This window comes from Anser cygnoides, chromosome 11 (assembly GCF_040182565.1).
Source record: "Anser cygnoides isolate HZ-2024a breed goose chromosome 11, Taihu_goose_T2T_genome, whole genome shotgun sequence".
NCBI lineage: Eukaryota > Metazoa > Chordata > Aves > Anseriformes > Anatidae > Anser > Anser cygnoides.
Genome location: NC_089883.1, coordinates 10,853,548 through 10,880,930, shown reverse-complemented (window position 1 = coordinate 10,880,930; position 27,383 = coordinate 10,853,548). Strand labels below are relative to the sequence as shown.

Genomic DNA, 27,383 nt, shown 5'->3' with positions numbered 1-27,383 from the left:
GTGAAAGTAAACCTGCAGTTACCCTTAGTTGTTTTTTCCTTTCAAGGAATTACGGAAAACTTAATATAAGGTATCTATGGAGCCATGATTCCTAAGATTGAATGTAGGCTTTGTTTTCTCTTTTACTCTATAATTTCCCAGATCCCTAGGAGTATCTTCAACTATTTAGAATTGATGGTGGTTGTACTTCTGTTAACTATATGGAAGTTCCCCCGCTAATTCTTCTGTGTCACTGCATTGATATGAAAACCACCTTAGAGCTAAACAACAATTTTATTGTCTTCTGTCTGTTACAATGTTAAGCATTTCAATTCATCTTTATTCGCTACCTCTGTAGTCTATGATCTTACTGCTCAACAGTATAATTTATCCATTACTGTATGTAGTTCTTGCAGTGGGGTAAGGAGCAAAGATTCAGACTAGCTTTTGTGGTCTTGCTGCTGCATGGCTTCTAGACAGCAGTGAGAAAGCAAGAAAGAACCTTAATAGGCTATAGCTCGTGACTGCTAACACTGATACAATACATATTTTCACTGTCTACTGTCTCAGCATGTAGAGAGCAATACAATCTTTTAAATGTAAACTTCTTGCAGAATTTAAGTATCGAAATATAACTTGAATTACAGTCAGCATACTAGATTTCTGCATGTATTTATAAAGCATAAGCTGTCTGCTGTATGCACGGAAGAAAATTTGAGGTAGTGAACTCTGGCTGACTGTATCTTAAATTCTGAACTAAAAAGTACTTTTCTCTTTAGCTTCTTTCTTCTCTTCTAATAAAGAGTATTTTAAGTGTAATTAGAAAGTCTTTAGTAATCAAGAAATTATATATACAAACACAAGAGGAGGCTAGTAAGTGGGAAGAGTAGAATTAAATTAAAATCAGACGGCCAGACTGTATTTTTATAACTTAAGTCTTCTGTCCTTCTGTGTGCATTCAAATTCTTGCATAGGATTATTAAAATCAATTTTCAAGTTTCTACTTTATATATTTGGGAAACACTTTACTCCCTAAGATAGCTCTGAGATCCCATAATTCTTATTTGAGAGCATTTCTCTTTTTCCGTAATGATACAGTCTTAAATTCTAGTTCTGCCATGTGTGGCTTTTTTTTATGAAGTAGTCTTGAATTGTAAAGAGTCACTGCACAGGAAAATATCTTAACAGTGCACTGAAAGAAAGGAATTTCTTAGGAGAAGAACATACCTACTTCCCTACCACCAAGTGGGCAGTATTGCTGCTGTGAAGTGTATAGTAAAGATTCTTCTAGGTTTTCTAGATGGCTTATACTCCTCATGTATGTCTGCATGATATACTAATGTTTGATACTTACTTCCCAGTTATCAACTTAGAAAAAACAAACAGTATTTTTAAAATCTCAGTATAATCTATGAAATCACTTCAGTAATGTCATGAAAAATTTAGCAGAGTAGTAGAACTTTAAAGTCTTCTAGATGTACAAATTGTCTTGCAGCTTTTTTAGAATTTGTCGTTTGGAAGTGTTTAGGAATTTATTACCTTTTCTCGAAATAATAAATCAACAGATTTGTCATTGGCATGTTAGGCAGCAAGCACCTGCTATTTAGTACTGTAAGTTTAAACCATGTTTTTGAGATACTTGCACATTAATCAAAGTTAGAAGGTTTTAAGGATTATGTGAGTGCAACATCATCAGAGTCAATCTTGTTTTCAAGTGTGTACATAGGTATTTCCTCCTCTTTTACAGGTAGAAGGTGGGATTACCATTTCTAGTTCGGCTGTGTGCGTGTGTGTAGCTTTTTTTTTTAATAGTTCACCATGTTAGGATCTATTTTAGTTCCAGAGTTATGTTTTATCTGTCTTGACACTACCTACCATACAAAAAAAAAAAAAAACTGTCAGGAATTCAGATGTGGGAAAAAAGCTGATGAATTTCTTCCACTTAAAAAATGCTTGTCAGCTCTCCACCATGTTCTGTCTGATTCCTTTGGCTCTTTCAAGGATTGAGATGACAATTTTGTCCAGGATTTTAGCACTGTGCCTTCATCTTGATGCTGATTGTCATAAAGATTCCTGCCTCTTCTGCAGAGGTTTTGAGGACGTAGTTGTCCTGAGAGAACCTACAACTGGGATACTCTTATTGAAGAAGCTACTTAAGGCAAGTCTACATGTTTAGAAAGGTATCTGTTGTCCCTGACTTGAAGTTGTGGGCTATTCTTGTGAAGACAAGAATGTATTTCTTCATATATAGTGAAGAGATAAGAAATAGCAGGTCTATTTTGGTCTAAAGACCTTTTTCTTTTTTTTTATCTCATTAAATTTATGTGTATCAAAAAGCCCCAAACACCTTTATAACCAAAATGGCTAGTAGAACATAAACTGAACTTAAATATCTCATACATCAAACAGACTTTAAAATTTAAATACATGTGATATCTTCAGCTTAAGCACATTTCGTGCTACTTACCTAGTTGTAGGATTGAGAGAAGAATGCTTGACGTTGGGATACAGTCAATTGTTGCAAATAGTATTAACTCTTCCTTCTGGAAGCATTTTGTCAATTTAATAGGGAAATATTTTACAATAACACCTGCCAAAAGTACCCTCTCTATGCCAGCTGTTGGATGATCCTCCTTAGGATAAAGGAAGCCATATATTACTTGGTGTGATATTGTGCTGCTGGTGGTGGGTGGTTTTTTGTTTGTTTGCTTAATTTGTTGTGTTTTGCTTTTCCTGGAAACAGATAATTGAATCCTCATTCAAAACAACTGTTTAGTTTCTGTAATTGTAGGGAGTGTTTTGCTTTGGTTGACTTTTGATGTGGGTTTTTGGTCACAGTGCAGAGGCAAGATTCTAGATATACTGAAGTGAATGTAAGACTGTCATTGGCACAAGAGTTTGGTACTGCTGGGCTGATCATGTGTTACAGTTGAGTTCTTGGGTATATCACCAAGTGCATGCCCAAATTGTTCTTGATTCTGACAGCATGAAGGTAGTGGTGTGAAAAACCTCTTCTGGTTTTAGTCAGATCAATACTGTGACCACAAGGCTCTCCTAAGCCTTACTTCAAGTCCCAATGACTTGTTTGGCCTTCATCTGAGCTTACTGTATGGCATGCTGGTGCATCCAGATTTGGAAACATCTTGTTTAAGTAAACTTAATTTTAAAAAGGTACGTTTGTATACCTTGTGATGACTCAGTTGTGATGGTGTAAAAGAGGATATGGCACAGATGGGTCATACCTAGAGAAGGAGAGCGAGGTTTCTATCTTTTGATACTGAAAGCATTATGCCCTTGGTCTAATAACCCTGCCGTACTGAACATCAGAGCTCCTTGACATGTTCTGTTTTCAGCATTGGTTTTACTACTTTCATATCTCCTGTTTTTCACATATCTGTTTTTCAGCTGTTAAAACTATCCAAAACTGCCCAATCCTTGGCCTCTTGTTAATTATGAAGTCCTTGAACTGGTCAATCTTAGTTTGTCATGCTAACCAATACATGTGCTTACCTCTGATTTTTTTCAATGTTTTGTCCCAGGGATGAAACCAGAGCCTTCATTGTTGTCTAACAATACAGCAGTGGATAGGGAAACAAGCTTCTTTTTAGTCAGGGAAAGTACAAAATTTTCCAGTGAAATATATTTGTAATACAGCTAGCTCTTATGGTCATAAAAAGAGAAAGCTAGTCTTTTCTATTCAAGCCTTTGCTTGCTAACTGTAAATGTTAAGTAGGAACCTAGGCTCTCTTTCCAGTTTTTCCAAACTGTCTTTAAAAAATTTGCTGAACCTCATTTTTTTTCCCTCCATGTTCAATAATTGAGACACTTTTGATACGTAACTTTAATTTCTTGAAGAGGACTGAAATCCTTGGATGGCAAGTGCTTTTGTAGTCAAAAGCATTAACTAAGAGCTTTTTGGTTAACTAAAAGCTATTTGGCTTGAATACTTTTCTGATGTATAGAGGACTTCCTATCTGTATGCTGCTAAAATGCACTCTAATACATGTTTAATTGTATTTCTCTTAGCTAACAAATACTTTGTACCAATGGGGGGAAAAACGCAATATTTCTATATAAAGAACTGTCCTTTTAATTTTTTTTACATTTAGATGATGGAACATCTGGATTACCCAGGAAATGAAGAAGGCACAGCATCAGCCAGTGAACAGCCTGGAGGACAATAACATGTAGGATTCTGGCTTAAAATAGTATTCAAATTTCCTACAGATGAATTACAGTAAATTTGGTGAAGATTTACAATAGAGTATTTCATACTCTGTGTAAAAGGTTTTTTTACTCCACCTATATTTTTATGAAAAATATTGTTAATAACATAAAAGTAATCAAAATAGATTTGCATTTTTACAGCCAAACCATAGCTAGTAAAACTGTGCCTTATTTCGATTTAAATAAAGGGCATTTTCTATGCAATTTTCCAAATGTGCTTCTATACAGTATATTTTTATAAAAAATTTCTTGCCCGTATCACTTTGCATGGAATGTTTTCTTAGTTTTGATTAAGGCTAGTCAAATTTCATTTAAAAAATAATAATAAAAGCAGTACTCTTCACAGGATTTCTTTCCAGATTTTGAATGCGAAGACTAACAGTAATGTAACTACAGCTACTACAGAATGAAACTATAATTCCATTACTACACATAATGGAATAAACTGTTTGTATGCTAATCTATGTAGATTGTAAGCCATAAAATAGATAACAGGGCAAATTTTAATTTGTGGTTGTGAGGTTTTGTTTTGTTTTTCTTTTTTGTTTGTTTTTTCTCTGTAGTTTCACTGGCTCATGCCTTAGTCATGAAAATTGTTAAGCTTTGATGCAAGTCTTTGGATTATATGCATTGCCAACCATTAGAAAAAACTAAAAGTGTGTGGTGGAGGTACTTACACAGTGGCCCTGGAAACCTAGATGCAGCTCCTGGAATAGTTGGCAAAGATGGTGTGAAAGGCAAGAGGTTGTTTTTTGCTCAACAAGTGTGATTTAAATCTTGGGGGTGGGGAGGAAGACCTAAATTTAAGTTTGGACTAGTTCTTCTCATACCTGTTTGGACTTGGTCTATATACATATGTGGTCTTCATTTGGCTTTGTCTTAATTCATAGGGATGGGGGATGAAAGGACAGGTTTTTCTAGCTTTTGCATCTATACCATACTTTTGTTTTGAAACTGTTTTTGAAACTTCTTTGTGATTGATAGACAAACAACAGGTTTGAATAGTGCTAGTATTGCCTGTGTTAGTTAAGGCCAGTGCCTGTGTTTAACTTGATTAATTACAATTTGTTTTAGCTTATAAATACTCTAAAGACTTGGAAAAGGAAAATTAGTTTAAATTGTTAATTTGCATTTAGAAGAGTTTGAGTTTGTGTGCTTGTTTGATGCTTTTTTCATTTTTTTGGGGGGAACTGCAAATTGAGGGGGATTAGGCATAGAAAATTTGTAAAGCTGTATTGCTAACACTTTACACCAAAGAAAATTGGAGAAGGCAACAACAGGAAACCACTGAGTTCACTTAATCGTCAGGTAGTCATTAAAACATTTTTTCTTATTTTTGAAGTGGATGTCGTTCCTATAGTCAGTACAAGTCAAAGAACCCCGGAGAAAACCAAATAAGTGTAAGCTGGGCAATGGCAGTGCAGCCTTTCCTGCAGTGCCTCACGCAAGTGCCTCACTGTTGGTGTGAAGGTCACCTCTAGACACAATTGGTTAAGGGCATGTCGGCTCAGGAAAACTTACACAGATGAAATCTAGTTTAGCTAGATTTGCTTTGAAAGTATGCTAATTAAGACAATTGTAAAACTATATTGGCAGTTAACAAAGGCTTACTGCAAATTTACTGCTTTACATAACTAATATCAAGTTTAAACCTTTTTGTTCTCAAGAGTCCTGATGTAGATAAACCTACCAACTGAGTATCAGTTGTTGCTATTCGCACAGATTTACCTTGGTACCAGTTGATACGGGTAAGATAACCACCTTGTTTGTAGCTCTGCAACTTCTCTAAGAAAACAAATTGTAAACAGTTTTTGTATGTTAGTAGATGCCCATCATGCCTTTCTTGATCTAAGCTTGAACTGACAGCTTCAGAATACAATGATTTTTGTGCACTGTCTTCAATTTTTATTTATCTGAGGCAGCCAGGCTGACTGGCACTTAATAACAAATTACAGTATACCTCAGTGTTCTGATATCAGACTGAAAACTTCTGCTCTGATGTGTTGTCGTGTTCTTTGACAAGCCCAATATCTGCCAAAGTTAAATGGTTGTGAAGAAGTGGATGAAAATTTCTGAATGACGTAACATCATAACCCATTCAAAGTCCTGGAATGCTCAGAGCTCTCAGAAGCTTCACAAACCTACATAATGACTCCTTTTTCTTTGAAATCTTCTGTGTAGAGGATTTATTAAATTTTCACCTATAATTGTGAATGGTATTGATGATGGACTAGTATAAATAAAGAAGACCTTTGGCAACGTAAGTGTATTCAGCAGTTGGCTGTAGAAACTGTTGTGTTCTGTGCCTAATTATGCTCCATGCCTGATAATGCCTGAGGTTTCACACGTGCTGCAGTTTAATTGGATGTAAACTAACTTTTCTCTTTCAAATGTTTAGGTGCTTTGTTTACAAAAAGTAAGAATGGCATTTAAAATTTTACATAAATAACAGGTTAGTAGTGACTACTGAAAAGAGATTTTTATAAGCTCAGTAGAATTGATTGCAACACTTCTAGCAGTTTTGAATGTTTTTTAATATTAAACTTGTTTGTACTAAACACTATGTTAAAATCGTTTTTAGTTATATAAAAATCTTACTACTTTTCATTGTATGTTTACTGACAACTCCCTTTCTCATGACTCTTAATTTATCACTTTAAGAATGTTATTAATAAATGTTACTTGTGTTTAAAAAAAAAAAGTTGAGCGATTGCTTTGAGTCATCTTATTGTGAATGTTCTTGAGAAAACAATAAAAATCCGTAATATCAAGTGAATGAAAAATGCATTTTATCCCCCTTTAAGCGATGTAGCTGCAGTTTTTATCCATCCTGCCCAAGGTATATAAATTATGATTGTATTTGTAAATACCTGTGTTGTGGCTTTTTTAATTCTTTCTTCCTTTTTGCTTTTTTTTTATTATTATTAGAAGGGTTGTGGGTAGAGGGCACTGATGTCTGTGAATTGAGTATCAATATTACTGGTCTAACTCAGCAAGTGCTTGTTGCACAGCTGTTAGTCATTGGACTCTGAAAGTGTACCTGACAGTGAGTTACAAATTTAACAATTGTAAATTTCTTGATGGTAACGAGGTTATTTGCACTCAGTGTAGGAAACAATGCTAGAAAAGTATTGTTCTACTGAATGTACTTAGCCTGAGACAGGAAGGCAAAAAAAAAGCCAAGCTTAGGTCTTGAAAACTGGGCTGGGTTGGAAATGTGGGCAGAGGAAGAAATAAAATCACTAAACATGAATGAATATATTTGATATGTGATCTTTGAGGCATTTTTATAATCCTGTGATACTGTTTGTATTAAAATTGAACAGGTTTTTAACTTTTCTAGCCTCTTCTGCTCATATACTGGAGCCTCCAGTAGCACCGAGTCACGCTAATTGAGTACTTAAATGGGAAAGAAAACTCCTATGTACTGTCCCTCTTTAAAGAGAGGATAGTTGCCTTGTGATACTTTAATTTGGCATTGGAAGCTGTCTTGCATAACTTGCGCAGAAAATCTCTTTTCCCACTCAGCCAAGTCTGCAGGTGGAGGAGAAACATAGCTGTTATGTTGGAGTCATGATTAACAGCATCTTAACTTGTCCTTCTATAACTTTCTTTTTCTATTGGAGCTTGGACTGTGAAATAACTGAATTGATCACTGAGTTAGGCTGAGAGAAAACTGAGACTTCCTTAGAGTTTATTAGTAGTATAACTCATGAGCACAGATGCTGTCAGTCAAGAATAAGAGTGAATGTTAGAGTAGTTGTTATAGTTGATATAAATTTTTTTTGTTTACAATAAAGTGAATATATAGGTAAATCTGTGAACAGCTCTTCTGTTTAAAAGGTTAGCCACACCATAGAGTACTCAAAGAGAAACAGCTTCTAACTCTAATTGGCCTTCCTGTTGCAAAGTTCAGTCTCAGCTGCTGTATGAAGTCTTGTACTTGCATACATTGTGTACGTGCTGGCTCAGACTCTGAGAGTTACAAAACCAAAGTAGATAGGAAGTGAATTTAAACTATATTGAGGTATCTTTGACTAGAATTTCATGAATTGCATGTCAGCCAAGCCATAGTTGACTTTTTTTTTTTAATTTGAATTGCAGCATGATTGGATCTTGCTGCCCAACCTTGGTAAGCCCTGCCTGTTCCAGAAGTATCCTGCTTGCCAGCAGAGTATATAGATTACATTTATGTGCTGGAATATACTGTTTGTTTTTTTTTTTTTTAAAGCTTGTCATGTGGAAACCTATTGGCAAGCCCTACTACACAATGACCTATCCAGATGTTTGACTCTGGCTTTGAGAATAGGAACAAACTACTAAAACTAACCTTCATGTGCTTGTATATATTTTTCCTTAGATTTACGTGTTTTTTAAAAATTAGAGAAGCTAGGGAGAACAGATGTAGATGCAGTTAACAAGTTGGTTTTTGCACTGACTATCTCCAGTGCATTCTGGTGTTATAGTTGGTGCATTTGACACTTCTGTAAAAATGCACATCCCATGGGCTTGAAAATTGCGAGCAGAAGGAAGAAATTATCTTCTAAGGCAGTGAGTTACCATTGCTAGTTAACAGGTGCTTGCCTCCTTAGATGAGTTCAGTCTTATTTCCCCCTTTGTCAGCAGTTTTATTCATGCTGTTCCAAGTTAAATTCTATCTGATATACACTGATTGTAGTTTGCTTTGTGGGAGACCAAGTCAGGCCTCAAAACTAACGATTCTCGATGAAGTCAGTTTGTTCCCCAGAGTATAGATTATTGAGATTATTAAGATTATCTTAAGTTTTGTTTACCTGAAAATATTCCATCCAGCAGTACATATTGGGAGCCAAAGAGCTGGCAAGCAGCTTTGGAGGAAAAGACCTGGGGTCCTGCCAGATACCCCACTGACCATGTGTGGTGGTTTTACCGTGCTAGGCAAAGTGCCCTTGTGGCAAAGAAGGCCACCAGCATCCTCGGCTGCATTGACAGAGCACAGCCAACTGGCCAAGGGAGGTGGTCCTTGGTCCTTCCCCTCTGCTTAACGCTGGTGAGACCACATCCACAGTGCTGGGCCAGGCTCCCCAGTACAGAGACGTGGACATAGTGGGGTGAGTTCAGTTAAGGGCTCAGAGCACCCCTCAGATGAGGAGAGCTGGAATTGTTCAGCCTGGAGAACAGAAGGCTCAGGTGGGTCTTATCAGTGTTTATAATACCACGGGTGTGTGGAGCCAAATTGCAAAGAGAACAGAGCTTTTTTTTCCCCTGTGAGGTTGGTCAAACACTGAAACAGTTGCCCGAAGGGGTTGTGGAGTCTGTCCTTGGGTATATTCAAAACCCAGCTGGACAGAGGCCTGGCATCCTGCTCGGAGCAGGGCAGGTGGACTAGGCAATCTGTAGAGGGGTCTTCCAGTTCTCACTGTTCAGTGATTCAGCAATTATTAATATTTTTTCTGCTCATTTTCCAACCCAGATAATCTGTAACATTTTTTTCCCTTCATTAAAGAAGTCAAATTTTATCACCACAACTTGGGTTTGATTTCTCAACTGGAATTATTTAATTATTTTAAATTGTTGGATTTAAGTATATTTAAAAGTTGCCTTGGGATTTGTAATGCTTTCAGAAGCTAAAACACTGTTTTATTTTCAAATAGACAGTATAGCACGTTTATTTTACTGTGTAAATGATTTATCTTTTTTTTTTTGAGGAAAGAGGGAGGAGACCAACTCAGACTGGTATCCCTTTTGTCAGAAGTGATTGATCAAAGTTCAAGGTTTTGCATTCTTGACAGAGGTTGTTGATGGAGACTCAGGTATCTCTGGAATTCCTTTTATTTATAAAGAATGTGCAAGATCCTGTTTCCCTGAACACAGAGGGCATCAAATAGATGAGAAGAGTCTTTTACTTGCAGCTGAAAGACCTTTTAATCAAGACTGTATGTAGATCAAAGAGCTCCTTTTCAGTTTTTTCTTAGGAGTGTGCTCACAGGTATTCTGCTGTCAGGCTTTCTGTTCCCTCCCCTTGCTCACGCATATGCTCTCCTCCTTTCTTTCCTCTTCTTTTTTATTCAGGGCTATATCAGCACATTTTTGAAGTGTTTTCACATGTTACTTTTTGTTTTGGACAATAACATGTGCCTCTGCTCCAATATGAAGTTTAGTGTTTATGAGGAAGCTTAACCTTTTGGACTCTGTTAAAACAAATGCAGCACTCATACCCAGCAGCTTAATCCACCCTGGAACAGTAATTTAAAACAATAGCTTCCTTCTTTTCATCCGTATCTGTGTTATTGTCCCCACTGACTCCTGGGGTTGCATTAATGTTCATGCAGTAGCTTGGTTTAGATTTGAAAAAGAAAAAATTAAGTTTTTTTACAGGTTTGTCAGAAGCTGAAGTGTGCTCATGCTGGCTCAATGACTTCTTCAGAAAGGTTACAGAATATATCAATTTCTGTATTGTAGATGCTCAGGAATAAAAGGAAATACAATAGGTATTGGTACACTTAAAAATTCAAAGGTGTCTCAAATTAAATTTTGAGCTTTGTTGTGAATGTATTCCTATCAAGGCTACAAGAAAACAGATCTTTTTAATTAATGTTACAAGTAGGTATTTCTCTGGTAGCTGATTTTAAAAATAAATTTTAGCAGTAAATTTAAATTATAGTAACATGGAAAAAAAGAGCAAATGCATGCCTGTTTGTACTTTTTTTTCCCCTCTAAGAAATGGAATGACAAGCATCGCAGAATAATGGTGTAAGCTCTGGGCCCTGGAAAAGTGTGTTGAGCAACTCTGCACACTGGAGTCTGCCAGTGGCACCTCGAAGAGGGTCACTGTCAAGTAAGAGTTCAAAGTTGGATGACTAAGGCCAGTCCTGTATAGGCTCACCTAAAATTTTACCTTTTGATTATGAGGTAACTATCCCTAGATTTCAAAGAACGCTAAGAAACAGTGCTCTGTAGGGATACCTGTGAACTTGTAAACATCTCCGATTTCTAAAATTCAATGAGCAGTTGGTTTGTCTGGCCATCCTGTTCTTGCAAAACCATTTGTTTAGACTTGTATTATGCTGGCATTGTGTGCTGCTGCTGTCCAGCCGCACGGAGACGCAGCACCTCTGGCTGTGGCTGCTGCTGCTTTCCCCTGCTGGGTTGGGCAGCACAAGCATGGAAGGAGGTGCTGCACCTCTGCTTCTTGCACAGCTGGAGCATCTCTACACAAAGACTTATCTCACTGAATGTCTGCCATGCACCAGCTCAGCTGCTAACAAGTTAAAACTCAAGACAAGAATTTGAGAGCCTGAAGATTGTATCAGAAACGATTTTTCATAGAGAAGCTTTGCAAATCCGATAGAAGTTATGGAGGGGGGGAGGGAGTTTACAAGAAGCAAAATTGATATAAACTTGCTTCAGTTATTTTTTTAAAGGCAGGCACTGATAAAATCTTTCAAAGGGTCAGCCATTATGGTGTAATTGTTCCCATACGGTTCCTGGCAGCTACTGATTTTACACATGTAAATAGAGGTGTTTGGAGGCACACCCTTGGCAGTTCTGTGCAAGACTTCGGCCTGTGTTGGTTAAACTCTGAGTGTATTCTAAGCGGTAAGTAATATATCCACAAATACAGGATGCCTGTATTATACTTGGGATGATGGGTTGGGTAATGTATTTTCTTTACGCTTCTGGAACGTGTATAAGGAAGAATTACTTGCTCAGAACAGCCGTATGTACTCAACCTTAATTAGCTAATCAGTGTGAATATGTCTTCCTATTAATACAGAAAATCTTTAATGCTGATTTCTAAACTGGATAACCCACACCCTCATTTGCCCAATTTGGATGTGACAAGCCACAAAGCTGAACCTGAGTTACTGGTTCTGCACTCTGAGCTTGGAGTGGTAGGTCATGGGGCCCTCTGCATTGCCATCAGAAAAACCACTCCGGAATCCTTTCCTAGTGTTGGCGATAATTTGCCAGTCCCAGAAAAAATGGGGAGGCCCTGTAAAACTAAATAGCCTCACATAGCTTTGCTTGCATCTGCATTGCAAAATAAATGGCTGCCTTTGAAAGTGAAATAATGCTCTGTAGTTAACACACTAGATAAGTGGAAAACACCCTCATGCTTTTGTGATGGGTCGTCTCTTAAAATGTAAGGTGAACTGCACAGGTGGCCTTTGGATGATACCACATCAGAGCTCTTTACTCTCTAAAGACATGCTATCTCCACACTCCTTATAATTACTCCCTTTGCACAGAAAGATCTCAACGCTATTTTGCCAATTTTTAATACATGAGCAGTTCTGTCACTATGACTTAAATCATACATAAATTGCTTGTGAAATTGGAACCTAAATCAGTTACAGGGGATAATTTGTTTTTTGATTTTGTAAAAATTTTGCATACTCATTTTTTTTCCAGATGCGTCTTGAAATTTTAGTAGATTTTATGACCTGTTTCTTGAATGTATGCAGCTAAGGTACTTGTTCCTTTGAGGAAATACATATCTTCTCAGATGTAAAAGCTAACATGTTGTTCAAATTCATTACTTTTAAAACAGGATTTTAGGATCTTTGGTGTACTGCAAAAAGATTAATAAAACTATGGAACCTCTTGAGAAGATGATGTGTAACTCTGGAGTATAACACATACCAACAAAGTGATTACAATTTCTAAACAGTTTTAAAACTGTGCAGTTACATGCTTTTAGAGTTTTATCTTCTCTGTCTTCAACAGAAACAACCTTCCTTCTGTTAGGTTATATTTCCTAAGTTGCATGATTAATAGCAATAACTTATTTCTCATTCATCCCATTTTGAAAGAACATGTTTTGAATCCCTGATAAGTTTGATGTTTGCAGTGTTATTTGGTGAATTATCTGAGAGGTATTGGGCAAAATGTTCTCACAAAAACATCAGTAACTCCGGTACTAGAAAACCCCTTCACAAATAACAGGGAGGACTTGCAGATCCCATTATACTGGGTCATTGTACACTTTTTTTTTGCCTTACTTGACAATCTTTAATGTTGATAAAGTAAGTGTCTTCATGCTTACAAAAGAGGAATGGTCAGAATATAAACTGGTGTGTTGTCACCTTAGCTATACATAGAGAGCTGGTTTACCTAGATGTATGAGAAACAGACAAACCGGGGGGGGGGGGGGGGAAGACTAAATATGGGTTTGGGGGGATTCACCATTCTTAAAGAAAAGTGAAACAATAATACTGCTTTTCTGCCATAGGTGACTTCAGTAAGGGGGAAAAACGTTTCTACACAGAATCTGTTTGACCGTGAGTAGGATATTAACTAGATCTCCTTATCAGTTGGCATTTGCATCTGATTTAACTATATGAATCCCAGTGCATATTTAAAAGAGCAGCTGCAGAGTAGTAGGTTGCATCTCTGGGAAACCTTATAGTGAGTCAAAAAAAAAAGTCAAAACCAATTACTTTTATTTCATGGTTACTCATAGCATTCATCTCTGTGAGAAAAGAAGTATTTTCATCTTTTTCTTTCTGTGCACGACTCAGTTCATCTACTTGAGGGTGAATGAACGAGCAGTCAAACAGCTTCTTCTGGCTACTGGATATTGCAATAGTGAGATAAGGGTTTCCTTAAAGAATTTTTCTTATCCTTTAGCGCTTATTGCAGTGAGATCAAGTTACAGCTGGTTTAATGCAAATTTTACTAGTTCTGGTGATGATTACTTAACAGATAATTGCTGAACATAAAGTGTAAGTGACAGATTGATACTTTGCTTTGAGGTGTACAAAGTAGATACAGGAACCACATAGTAAAACCACATAGTTTTGTTTAAACCAGTTACATGTTATTTTAGATAACAGAAGATTGTTTCAGGTTAAATGTCTTTGAATACGACTAATTTGAAATAATGCTTCATTGTTGCCTTCTAATTCACAGCTGTCAGCTCTTCATTTGGAAGAGGATATTAGGGGGATTCTGAGCTGACTATTGGTGTGGTTGGAAGGTAACACTTAGGGTCACAAGTATATATCAAATATATATTCTATTGCTTAGCCCTCTGAGGTTGAGGTTCAGTGATGAAAACAAGATTGAACATCTGAATGTGCCGTAATTCACTTCTTCTGGATGACTAATGCTGCTATCTTAGGGTCAAAACACGTCATGTTCCGTATGATTGAACAACGTAATACAAGGATGTAAGGTGACTTCCTTATGCCATGTGCCATCAGTTCTAGGTCACAGAGATTTATTTCACTGTAGTGCTATGTCCTGCCCCCCTTCACAACACTCTTTCTGAAGGCTGACACTCTTTCCCAGACAGTGAGGCAGAGAGGATGTTGATGACTCATTTTCCCTTTATTTTCTTCACGAGCTGTTCCAGTGAAACAATGTGCTGTCTCTCCATCTGAGCTTATCACAAGCACTGTAACTCTCAAACAGTTTGATGTCAATCTCTTTTCAGTTTTGCGGGATCAACAGGAAAAAAGGCATGGAAAATTCCTCACCTCAAGCATGTTCTCCTAAAACAACAGCTTGTACAAGAAAAGTCTCACATTGTGTCCAGGCTGGCCTCCAGCTACTTTTTCTGAATTTCCTTGCTCCTTCTAGCTCTTGAATTTACAAATATTAAACCTAGAGGCCAATGTGATAACCATGAAAAACAAGTCAGTATAGCCCAGCATGTCTGTAGAGAGGACCTAGTCATTAAAGAACTTGCTCATAAATTGCATTTGAGATACAAAGAGGTTTAGATTAATTAGGAAAAAAGAGGAAGGGAGGAAGCAGGATTGTGGGAGATTATCAGAAGAGCTTCACAGTGTTAGCTGAAGAACTCAGAAGTCCCCCGTTTTCTTTGCTTTCCTTTGGAAAGTTTTTGAACCACCTCCAGCAAATCTCGCTGGGCTTTCACTGCTGCTCCCGTTGCGGCTTGGTAAGGAGGACAAGCACTGGCATATGGGAATCTGGGTGGGAACAAGTGGCTGCAGATCAGCAGGCTTTGGATTTCTCCTCAAGTAAGAGTAAATTTAACCTGTTTTTGTGAAATTTTGTATTCAGAACGTAATTTAGGTGTCCTGAATCGCCCCTTGGAAACACCTAATTTTCCTACTCCAGGAAAATTAAGAGGCCTAGGAGCCTAATCTTCATACCTGTGTAAGATACCACAAATTCTTCTGAAGTTAACTAAAAGCAAGCATTAGGAACTCCCCTGCAGCAACACTGTAAGATGGAGCTGAATGCCTCTGGTTGTGAGGGTTTTCTCAAATTTGCGCCTATTGTTTGCAGCAAATGGGTTCTGCTGCTGGAATTTACTGCCAGACTTACCCTGTCAAATGGCTGATAATGCAAGGACATTTAATTTCTTTGTATCTTCAGTTTAGATTAATTTTATTATTATATATTAAAACTTGTATTTCATAGTATTTGGTTCATATCAGGTTAAATTTTGTTATTCAGTTTCATGTGTGTATGTGTAAAAAGTTTGGCACGGTTGCTGGTTGCTCTATTGTTGTTGATGTTGAATTGCATTGATAGGAATGTACCAGTATGGGTGCATCCATCAAACAGAGCACAAGTAAAGCTGACAACAGCTGCCATCTAGCTTCCAGTTCTGCTGCTTTTGTTAATGCTTGGTTTGATTTAGGTCATCTTCCTCTAATCATTGGAGCTGGTCTAGTAAATCTGCAGGGTGCCGAAGCTCAGACTCTCAGCGACAGTTTCTGTCATGCTGAGGCTGACTGGTTTTGGGCCGTGAGTGTGGGCAGAGCTTGGTGACCCGAGAGGACAACCGACGGCTCAGGTGTGATCGTAGGCTCGCACTTCTATCCCCTTAACCAAATGCTATGCAGAGTTAATGCTGACTTTTTGCCAGCAAGAGGAGATGAGCAAGGCCAGATTCAGCATAAAATCACCACAGCACAGGCAAGTAAGTCCTGACACTGAAAATCCAAGTGCCATGGTATTTTAAACAAATTTGTGCCTTCTGCTTGAGCGTGTACAAAATGAACTCTCAGGTGAGGCTACGGTATTGTAGAAATGGTGTCAGGACCTTTGACCACTGTTTTAATCATGAAAGGAAACAGCATTAAATAACTATGAATGTCCTAAATAAAGTTAATGGTGGTAAAAGGTAGTATCAGACATTGATTTCAGAGAGTGATTTGTGTAGGAAATCTCTACTTTTCTATTTTTAGGGAACACAATTTGATCCATACTTAATCGCTTTTTCTTCCCTTATTTTTTCTTCTAGTATACAAATTGTTGTGAAAGATAAATGATGAAATGTCTCCGGGGATTTTTTTTTATTTTTTTTTTTTTTCGCTAGTGACACTTCTTATCGAGTTTGCCAGTTACGTGTGGAGAGCCACTCCAGGCCGGTTCCTCACCCGGGCTGGGCCCGGAGCAGCCCGTGGGCGCAGTGCAGCCCGCCTCTTCCCGCCAAAAGGCGCTCTCCTCAGCCTGAGTCACAAAAGGTGTTCCAACACTTTGAAGTTTAAAAGATTCTAACGCGAACAGGTTTGCATTTATTTATTTATTTAAAAATAAAATTTAAAAAAAAGGCAAAGGCTTAAAAAGGTGCCGGGCTTTCCGGAACAGCACTCCTCCCTTTGAAGCGTGCCTCCGGTCAGACTGGCTCGTCCCTAACGTGGCGCTGCCGATACCTCGCGCGCGGAGGTCCGGAAGCTCCCGGCCCCCGCCGCCGTTCCGGCCCCCCCCTTCCTTCAGCACACCGGGGCCGGCCGGGAAGGCCCAGGCGCCCCCTCCCGTCCCGTTCCGCCCCGAGGGCGGCCGTGAGCAGGGGCAGCGCCCCGGCGGCCCCCTCCTCCCGGGGGCGGTGCGCGCTGACGCGGCAGCGCCGCGGCGCTCCGCCGGCCGAGTCGCACAATTATGAGAAAGAGCCGCCGGGCCGAGGCCGCCGCCAGCGCTGGGTCCCGGTGCGGAGCCGAGGCAGCGCCGTCCCCCTCGCCCCGCTCTCCTCTCCGGCTCGGGAGCGTCGTCCTCGCCCGGCTCCTCTCCGCTCAGCCCCCCGCAGCCGCCGAGCTCAGCCCCGATAGATGGAGACAGGCCCCGCCACCGCCGACGCCGAACCACGAGCGGGAGCCGCCCGGCGCGAGGGGAGCCAGAGTCGGCGCCGAGACCCAGCCCGGCCCTGAGGAGAATGGTGAGGGTCCTGCCCCAGCCCCAGCTCCCCGGCCCTCCCCCGGGCTGTCACCTCCCGGCCTCGCTCTCCCCTCCGCGCCCGGCCGGGCCCTGCCCTCCCTCGGGGTCCCCCCGGCCGCCGGGCCGAGGCTCCCGCCGCCGCCTCCGGGGCTCCTCGTGAGGTGCCCCCGGGGCGAGGCAGCGCCGCCCTGCTGCTGCCCTCAGCCCGGCCCGGCCTCCCCCCTCGCCCCTTCCTCCACACGGCCGGCACCGCGGCTGCCCTTTCCGCTGGGACACCGCCTTTCGTTCCTTGTCTCAGCGTTGTCTCAACCCTTCACAACGTTTTTGGCGAACGGAATCCGTATGGTAGACCTACCAGTTCTCAGGGGTGCAGCCATTCCTCCGTTTCAGTCTTCCCGACCATTTAATTTTTGAAATTTCTCCCCGTTGTCATATACAGCGGGGAGTATAAACCCTTACAAAGAAGCATATGAACCTCTGCAAAGTAAACGGTTTTAATTCCAGCTCTTTTCCTGGCTGCTAATCGGTTTTTTGTCCCTATAAGTTTATTTCTTAATTGAAAGATTAATTCTTTACAGAATTTAGAGTGAACCAGTGCGCAGAGTGCTTTCAAATCATTTTGAGAATCTCAACGTGGAGTGTAAAGCCGTGGATTTCTACAGGCTGCTCGAACTTCTAGTCATGCACTTTATTTAGCTTTACATAAAGTGATGTTTTGTTTTGCAGTGTATTGTTCAAAACCACATGGATTCACACCTTCAAATAATATTTTTTTTATTATATCTGTCAACTGTATAGAAATGTGGGCTTTTTCTAGAGTCTGCAGATCCAAAACTCTTAGGAAGAAGCTGAAAGAGCAGCCTTCCAATTTTACTTGGAAGAGTACTTGTTGTCTTCCACTTGATTGGTACTTGCTCTTCTCAGCAGAGGGATTTTTATTTTTCAGTTTGGTTCTGCTGTTGTGTTAGTGCTCACGACCTAGAAATGTACAGATCTGTCATAACAGATATCGCGTGGTATTTTGTAATTACTCTTTATTCAACTCAGGCACACGACCTGTTGTAGAACGTTCTATGCAAGTCCATTTTACTAAATTTCCCCACTGCTCCATGACATTTTGCAGTTTTTAAGAACTGCTGGATAGTGTCCAACATTAAATCAGGATTTTTTCTAAAGAGAGTTGTTCAGTGTGGTAGTCCTGAGAGTTCAGGTTTTTTTTTGTTTTTTTTTTTTAACATGTGTGTGGTGGTAAGTGTCTGCTAGATCATCCTTCATACCTTCTGGTATGATGCCATTCTTGACTTTGCTATTTAAAGTGGGGAAAAAACCTTTTGCACATGTGAAACGGTTTAGGCTGTTCTTGGACAATTTCTACCCAAGTTTCCTGGTATTTTACTTTGATTTTTGTTTGTGTTCTTGGAAGGATAATTTTCACTTGCCATACAAATAGAAACATCTGAAGGTACATTGAAATGAAACCTTACATTTAACAGTTATCAGGTATTTTTAAATATATTCTGTCAGATCATCCTCCAAGTTATCTGTTGGATAGAGGTACTCTATTGTGTCTTAACCTTCTTTTCATGTCCCTCGATGATTTTTGTAGCTATTGTCTTGCTGCCTTCACCTTTCTGTGTTATCATATCAGCCCTGCTTTCTCTGCTGTGCTGATGATCTGATGATAGACTTCAGCATCCAAACTCCTCTCCTTTTTTCATGGTTATCTTTACTGTTTGCTGTACTTTCCCTTTCCTGGAAGTTTTGCATTGAGCCTAGAACTTTTCCTGCTTCTCTTTTATGTCCCTCCGTGAGATCCGTTTCTATTAATGGTTTGCTTCTTGTGGACAGTCATGGCAGCAGAGTATTTTCTAAACAAACCAATGTTGTTTTGAATTTACATAACTTAGGCTGACAGAGTTGGGTTTGACCATATTGGTTTGCCAATTTTACACCTGTAATGATGTAAATAAATCTCGAAGAAGATTTGTCAAAAGGTTTGTGTGAAGGGAAGGGAGATGCTTTTATGGTCTACAACTTATGTGCTTGACAGAATTTTGCATAGTAAGTTGAATTTTCTTTCCCAGAAAGACCCTGATTAGCCTAATTAGGAGCTTAATACCTGGTTACACTAGCAGTGACACTTCGAAACTTCTGATAATGTCAGCATCTTGTCAAAACAAGCCCAAAGTTCCAGACTTTAAAGGCTTGGGGTTGGATTTTGAAATTGTGGCTTGGCTCTGAAAAATCAAGAGAATGAAATTATATACTTAACCTGAAAAATGTATCTTTATCTTCTTTTTTTAACAGACATTTATTTCCTTTGGAATCTCTTCTCTTTTAACTGTGTCTACTTTGGCTGCAATAGTGTGTGCCATATTAATTTGCTGAAAGAGGTAACATAAGTTCTATTTTTTGTTCCACTTCTTGAAAGGAAAGCAGGCAGTAAAATAACGTGTATGTTTTCCAGAATTGTTACCTTCGAGGTCATGTTTCTTGTTTCTAATCTGAATAATTCGTTCTCAGGGAGACTGAGGAGGTGAATTGCTTGACATTTTAAATAATTGATTTCTAAACCTCTCTTAAAAAAAAGGTTCAATTTCTGTCATCTGATGAGTCAGTCCTTGATTGTCTCATTTGGTTTATTAGACACCACTTTAGCTTTCTTGCATTTTTTCCCCCTAAGCAGTCAAAATATTCAGCATTGTGTAAACTTAACAAATACTTATGCTAGGAGTTTTTAAACCATCAAGTAAAAGAGCTACTTGGTGCGTTTTTGCCTCACTGGTTGAAATTCCAGCTGGCTTTTCAGCAAATAGATTATTGAATAATCTCCTGCCACGTGTGTATTTGGATAAGACAGGTTTATGGTCAGTAAAGATAACGTCGCTTCTTACCTCCGATGCCGACAAGTGGTGGTGGCCCTTGACAAATGGATTTGTATGCTCCACAATCAGCCTAGAAACTAGTGGGTAGGACTGCCTGACCTGTGGAGAAACTCTAAAGGAGTTTGTTACTTTCTTCTCGTTCCCTGGCCCCACATTCTTTCTCCTCCATTGCATGCTCTGCGATCTTGTTACTCTGCTTTTTCCTGGTCGGTTGCTTTTGCAGTCTTTAAAGGAGTATGATTTTTATGCAGAATTTAGCAATTGCATTGTGCTGTTCATTTGCGCTTTGGAGAGATCTTTGGACTTTTTCAATTGATTTAGGGATAGGGGAAGAAGGGGAAAAACTACTTACTGAGCTTCATCCTCTAGCTAACATAACAGATTACATTAAGGTGGATTTTTTGTTTCTTCTTTTGCTAAACCAGTTGGAGAGCAGGGGAAGAGAAATAGCAGCTCTTTATTAGAGGATCCTAGAAATTGTCTTTTCTACTGACACCCAAATTTCAAACACTGGCAGAGAAAACGCTCTTGGTGTTTTGTCTTGAAGTTGTTTCTTAATTTAAGATTGTCTCTGTTTGGAAGCAACTATAGTACCATTGACCTTGTAATATCACTTTTTCTGAATTTGTGTGTTTAAGTAAAGATGTGCTTTTTTAATAGCTTGACTGATCATCAGAAAGTAGTAACCCAGTCAGAGTAAATGTTACTCTCTTGATTAAAGGTCATTTTCCCTCTTCCTGTCTAATGAAAGTTAAAAGGGAAGAGTTCACTTGGCTTAATCCCATCTTTTTTGCTCAGATAAGTAGAGTGTGCAGGTAATGGTGTCATGTTAATAATATCATGATCCAACCTATCCTGACATTGATCTAACTAATCCTTGGATTCTGTTATTTTTATTACGCTAAGCTCAGCTCTTCTTTCACTTAAATTGTAGATGTATTTGCATTTAAAGCAATACAAAGTTTACCTGCCAAAAGAACAAAAAAAAGTAATCCCCCCATACCTGTGTATCGGCTAGCCTGGCTCACCATGGGATTAGGTGGGAATCGCTGCTGCTGTGCGGGACGAGAGGCAGGATGAGACCTCCTGGTAGCAGGCAGGGCCTCCTGGCACTTCAAACCTCGTGTCTGTCTCTCTCTATGGGTCCACAGGTCTGGCAGCGGCATTCCGGAGACCGAGCTCCATCCCAGCTGTTGCACTGTGTGAGGATAGCATGTTTGTTTGAGGAATGGTAGGGTCGTGGGGTTGGTTGGTTTGTTTGTTTCTCAGCCTTCTTTACACCTATATTTTGACTAATGTGTAAAGTGGATGCAAGCTGTTTGAAGCAGGGGTGCAAGCTACTTTCTTTAATTACCAGCTTTGCTGGAGCCACGGTGCTGCTCGAGTTTTTGTTTGTTTTCCCCAGCTGCTCTAATTCATGCACAGCAGCAGGGAGACACAGGTTGTCTAATAGCTGTTAGGCAAGCAGAGGACATTTCTTGCCCCTCTGTTCTTTCCAAGGAGAGGGCAGTGTACTCCTGATGGGATAATGAAATAGAAAATCAAGACAGAAACTGAACACTAAGCACTGTTCAATTATCCGTAACTGTATCCTTTTTTTGCTTCCCAAGACGTGGGGGGAAAAAATGTTTTAAATGTATGGGAGATCCAGGTAGAACGCTAGCTGTGTTGCTGACTGTGGTGCTGATGTTTCCAAAAAGTTGTCATATTCAAGGACTAGAATATTTAAATGTGAAAAGTGCTTTGACAACATACAATGTGAGGACATTGCAGGAAAAGTCTGTAAGACAAATGAAGTGGTTGATTGTCGAGGAGAGCGGAAAGTATGGTAACAACCTGACAGCATGTTAGAACTGATTGCATCTATAAACCAAGTTAGGCATTTTCCCCCTTACCTAGAAGAAAATTCAGGTGTTACTGAGGTGGTGGGTTTGAATTAAACCTTAATTCTGGGATTTTTTTTAAATAAATACTAAAATAATGCACATTATTTCCCTAAAAATTTGTTTCAGTAAAGTCAGATCAAAGTTATGGGTTATTTAATGTTATTAACAGTATTTATTTTGTTCAAATGCACATCATGTGTTTTGCAAAGGGTGATTTTGCAACTGACTAATATATACAAAGAGTATGGGTAGATGTATGCATGTACTTTGTCTACGTATGAAAATTACACTTGTGAATTTTATCAATGTCTAGACTCACTGCTAACACGTATAATAGCAACTCAGGACTTCACACTTTGAAGCGAACTACAAAAGTAACAGACCTAGAAAAAATATACTCAGTGGCATGTTTGGTTTAGAGGGGAAATACGGAATCACTTTTGAAGCTCTTCCTCAAGAGCCATTTCTTATCTCTAAGCCAACACTGCTGCTTGTCTTCTTTTGAAGTTGTCTCCCTTCTTTTGAGAGTGACATTTGAACCTGATGTAGAACATGCTCAGATGCAGGATTAACAGTTCTAAAATGTATTCTTAACAGTTCTTGGATGTATTTTCTGAAAGATCTGAACTCGGTTAAAACATGCTGGCCAACTAAAAAAGAATTGACTATTCTGGACACTGAACTTTGGAAATGACAAAGGAACTCCCAGCTACCCTGCAGCTGCCGAGTGACATTGAAGCTCCTTTTAATCTCTTCCAACAGCTGGAAGAGTTCCCAGATATGTGACTTTGATGCATCCTTCATCACATGGGTTACCTCTTTTCTTGCTTTCTTGCTTGCTTTCCTTCCTCCCCGAAGGAAAGACACCTTGCACCCAAGCTTGTCTTGCAGCGGGGGCGACCGGGGTCCTGATAGCAGCTGGCAGGGCCCCGGGGCTGCAGGTCCCCGAGCTTTGAGCGTCGTTGTTAACCCAGCGCTGGCGCCGCAGGCTGCGGAAGCCCTGGGTTGCAGAAACCCCTTGATGTGGCTGGCACTCGTGGATGTGAGCGTGTGTGTAAGGCAGGGGAAGCCTCTCTCTGGATTTGAGATCTTTGGAGCCATTTCAAGGTCTGTGGCAGCCTGGGCAGTGGTTACTACAATATATATTTTCTCTTGTGCACCAGTACATTCCTGATTGAGAATACTTTCTCAGTTACAGCTATAAATTAATTTAATCTAATTCAGTCTTTCACCATAACGTAACTCTGTAATCTTCAGGGCTTGGGAAAGTGTGGGTTACAGCTTAGTCAGACGTAACACAATGGCTATTGCAATCGAATACTAGCCTTTGTTTCATGCATTGTTCCCACTTCTCTCTCTGTAGACAGGTGCTTATTTTCTTAATCTTATCTACTTGATTCTTCTCACCTTTGCTAAGAACAGAAACAGTGTTTTCACTTCATAGTCCACTCTGTTGGACGTCCGTGTTTGACAGTTCTTATCCTAATACCTGCCAAATTTTCCTACTCCTAATCTTAATGCTGCAAAAATGCTAATCAATTTTTATGAAATGCAGACTTGACAAACTCAATTTTTAACATATAAACTTACGCCTTCTGTAAATGAATTTTTAGTTGCTCTGTTAGGAATGCTGTATTTCAGAAGCACTTATAGCCTAAAAATTTCTAGACTCGGGGCACCTTTAGAAGTAGTATTAGTTAACAGTCCAGGTCTTCCCATCATTACTCACTTCATTGACAGCTTATTTCCCAAGACTGACCCAGAGTACCCGAGGTGTGGATGTGTGTTATAGGGTAATAACCTCAGATACGAGCAGGGTTGATGTTCAAGACCATAACATCTTTAATAGCCACTCCCAGATCTGCCAAAAGTCATCTGAAAGGTGTGGTTGTAGCTAGGTCTAACCCCAGCTAAGGCTAGGCTGTCACCCTTGCACCCCTCCCTTTATGCTTCACTCCGCTCAGTCACTCAGCTGTTTCAGGGATCTGAATGAATAAAAATCTAATCTAATCACTTCCTTTATTTTTTTTTTCCTTCTCCCTTTGAGGATTAATTGTTTTGCTGGTCATTTCCCTGAATCGGCTCTCCATGTGACTGCATAAATGCAAGTGTTGGTGTGAGATAGTTGGATCATGTTCAGAGTCTTAGAAAAATGGGGCGTGACACCCCAAACTTGACATCAGGTGTGAATTTGCTGCGAAAACTTGCTCTGAGATGCCTGAGAGTTGATCTGTGCCATCACATTAGTAAGTGTTCTGATTAGTCTGCGTGTCAGTTACTCTTCATGAGTGTTTTCTGAATGTTACAGCCTTGTGTGCTGCCATGGATGGAGCTGTGCCATCGCGAGTCAGGTTCTGTAGCCTCTTCAAAATACAAACCAAATTGCACTGCAGACCTTGTCTAATTGTACTGTAGGCATGTGGTAGCTGTGCTGGCATAGTTATGTATCTACATTCTGGTTTAGAGAGGACATTTTTCTTGACCTTGCTTTTTGAATGTGTTCTACCAAATATAAGTTAAGTAACCTTTTTTCCCAGATCCACTATGCTGTAGTTTTTCTTTGTGAACTGAGCCCCCATCGAGATGGGTATGACTCCTCCCATCAAGTTGTTTCTATTTGCAAATGATCCACTGCCGGTAACCTGTCTCACAAAACAAAATATTTCTAGATTTTTTTTTCTCCATGATCTTAACATGCTACTTATTTGTTTTTTAGGGCTATTCCCATCCCTGTTTAACTTTCTGAAGAAGTTGAACCAGTTCATTTGGGGTAGGAGAGAGTGGAGCTGTGTTCTGCTAATGTGTTCGATAAAGCTCAGCACAGGAGCCGTGTGACCAAGTTCAAAGGCGGTCATGTTGACGTACCGCATAATTAAAACTGCATGTCTAATTAGCTTTGTGTAGTAAGCTCAATCCAGTATAGTAGTTTGTGGCTAGAGCCAGTCTGAAAAAGCTCAGCTTCCTTTCAAAGCCTGTCCCAGTGACTGCTGTGATCATGCAAATGCCTAGCTGGGCATAACTTCAATCACCTGAGTAGGTCGTTATGTGCTTAAGTGAGACATGATTGGAGCCTAAAAATACCAGTTGTGTAATTGCAGAACTGTTAATCAACTTTCTCTTCAATTATAAAAATTAGTTAATCTACAAAAGTGGATGCAGTTAACGATGTTTTAAATTACAAAGTATTGCCAGTTTGTCGTCAGTTCCCTGACTGCAGTGCTGCCCAAATGGTAGTTTCCAGAGTTCTGTTAAACAGCAAATTAAAAAGAAACGTAACTGAAAGCACTGGAAACCTTTCTGGCTGGGGGTGAGCCTCAGCCCAAAAAGCTTGTGATTTATCTTGGAGGAATTCCTGCTCATAGTAGTAATCTCATACTAGGGAGGGAGTAAATCACTGATACCAAAGCTGACAGGTGTCCTAGACAACTTTCGAGGAACTTAGCCTTGTCTGGTGTTGTGATGCCTCTGGTTGTACAACTAGTTGGAAGAGGCTTGTTCTTCCCAATTTCACAAGCTGTAGTTTACTGACTCCTTCACCGTGCTGCTGACAGTGTTTGTGGGGTTACGCTGTGCACTGGTCCATGGGGCAGCCCTTTTGGCACGTACCTTGGCCTGTGTGAGAGACACTAAGCAAAGTTGTGCAGCCTGGGACGGACATTAACCTTCTAAACTGGCCTTGCAGCCAGAGGCATTGAAAAGTGAAGTATCCCCTAACTAACCTTTGTCCTTTTAATTTGTTCCAACTTCAGAAATGCTTTTGATGAGGATTTATGCCTTTGCCTCATTGAGCAATTTGCCTGACTTTTTCTTTCTTTTATAAAAATCTTATGCAGAAAAATCCTTTGAAGTTTTCAAGCTATAGGAAAAACAGTTTGTCTGCATGCAGTTTTCTTCATCGTTTCTACCTCTTTGTGTAGAACCTGGGGACTCTTCACTGCTAAATTCTTTGTAATTGTTTATGCACTAATAGAACAATGTGGTGTTGTTAGGTTGGTTATATAGGGAAATAGGACAGAAAACGCTAATCATTCTTGTCCTGGTTTCGGCCCCAAGCTAGTGTTACAGGTGACTGTTCTGCTGCTAACAAACGAGTCGTTGTTTGGATGCATCTGTCTGGTTGTGCTTGCTGTTGTGTAGACTATGAGAAGTGGTGTTTGGTGTGAATATAATCATAGCACCTTGCTGGACTACACGGTACAAAAAGCTGGGCTTCCTTCCTGGTGTAGGAAATACACAAGACACCTTGTGCCTTCAAGAAAAATCCTTTTTTTATTTGTAGAAAAATGTTTTCTGATCACATGCATACAGGCAATCTGCAGGATACAGGTAGACTTTGCAGAGAGGGGGAGGATTATTCACAGAAGCTGATGAGGCTCTGAGTCTCCTTGGGCTTGCTGAGCAGAGACTGAGGGGGATTCAGAGCAGCTCTTTGCTTCTTTTTGCAGAGAGAACCTAGAAAAATTAACATTGCTAAGTTAAAGTTAGTCTTTTTGACTATTCTCTTGGGTGTCATTACTGGATTTTTCACAGTTTTTCTGACACATATAAAGAGCTTGTATGTAGGACAAGAAAAATCTTTTGTGAATAATTAATGTATTAGTTAGTTGGGTTTTAATTATACAATGAGTTAAGAAAAGAACGTCTTCAGTGCCAGATGAGAATGAAAGCTATTCTCAAACGCAGGGTATCTGCTCACCTAACGCGTGACCTTAGGCAATACGTTCTTGCTTTGTTGGCAGCTCTCCGAGAAGTAAACACCATCTTAGCTACCTTTCCTTCCTGAACACCAGGATGCCTTTTCTTAAAAAGAAAGCCTTTTTGAATGACAGATTTGTGATCTTTTCTTGGATGCCTCGAGTATGTGTGCTTTGGGGGATTATTTTGTTTTATCCTGACAGTACGCTTAGATCAGCTCGTGCTGTTTGCTAGCCCAGTAGTTTACCGCTGCCAAAGGGGCTGTCCTAATTCCCTTGTTCCCACCGTGATAATGGCCATGTGGTCCTTTCCCCTGCCTTAGTTTTTGCATCTGAATCATCTCTTTCTGATGTCAAAGCTACTCGGTGTTTTACTGGAAATAACGTTGTGCTGGTTTAGGAGACAAATCAGTTCTCCAAAGGGAGAGTATGTGACTGCTGGTGTGAGGAAGGGGCAGGGGCACGTGTCTGGGGAAAGGGTAGGAGAGCAGAGTGGTGACTTGCTCTGCTTGTCCTCTCTGACTGAGCCCTTGCTGTATAATTTTAGGAATTGCATCTGTTAAAACAAGGATTTTTCCTATGTATCTTGGTCTTGC

General features: G+C 39.8%; 2 protein-coding genes across 5 annotated transcripts in view; both read left to right on the top strand.

Annotated features, from left to right (window-relative positions):
- The window catches only part of SPPL2A (signal peptide peptidase like 2A), a 28,706-nt gene extending 21,799 nt beyond the window's left edge, over nt 1-6,907 (top strand). For all 4 annotated transcript variants that reach the window (XM_048071922.2, XM_048071925.2, XM_048071923.2 and 1 more), the window contains one exon: nt 4,089-6,907. In XM_048071922.2, coding sequence (XP_047927879.2) covers nt 4,089-4,120 — 32 coding nt within the window. In that variant the 3' untranslated portion in view covers nt 4,121-6,907. The remainder of the gene's footprint in view (nt 1-4,088) is intronic.
- A 10,282-nt stretch (nt 6,908-17,189) lies between these two features.
- Nucleotides 17,190-27,383, top strand: part of TRPM7 (transient receptor potential cation channel subfamily M member 7) — a 54,938-nt gene continuing 44,744 nt past the window's right edge. The window contains exon 1 of the mRNA XM_048072035.2: nt 17,190-17,323. Coding sequence (XP_047927992.1) covers nt 17,321-17,323 — 3 coding nt within the window. The 5' untranslated portion in view covers nt 17,190-17,320. The remainder of the gene's footprint in view (nt 17,324-27,383) is intronic.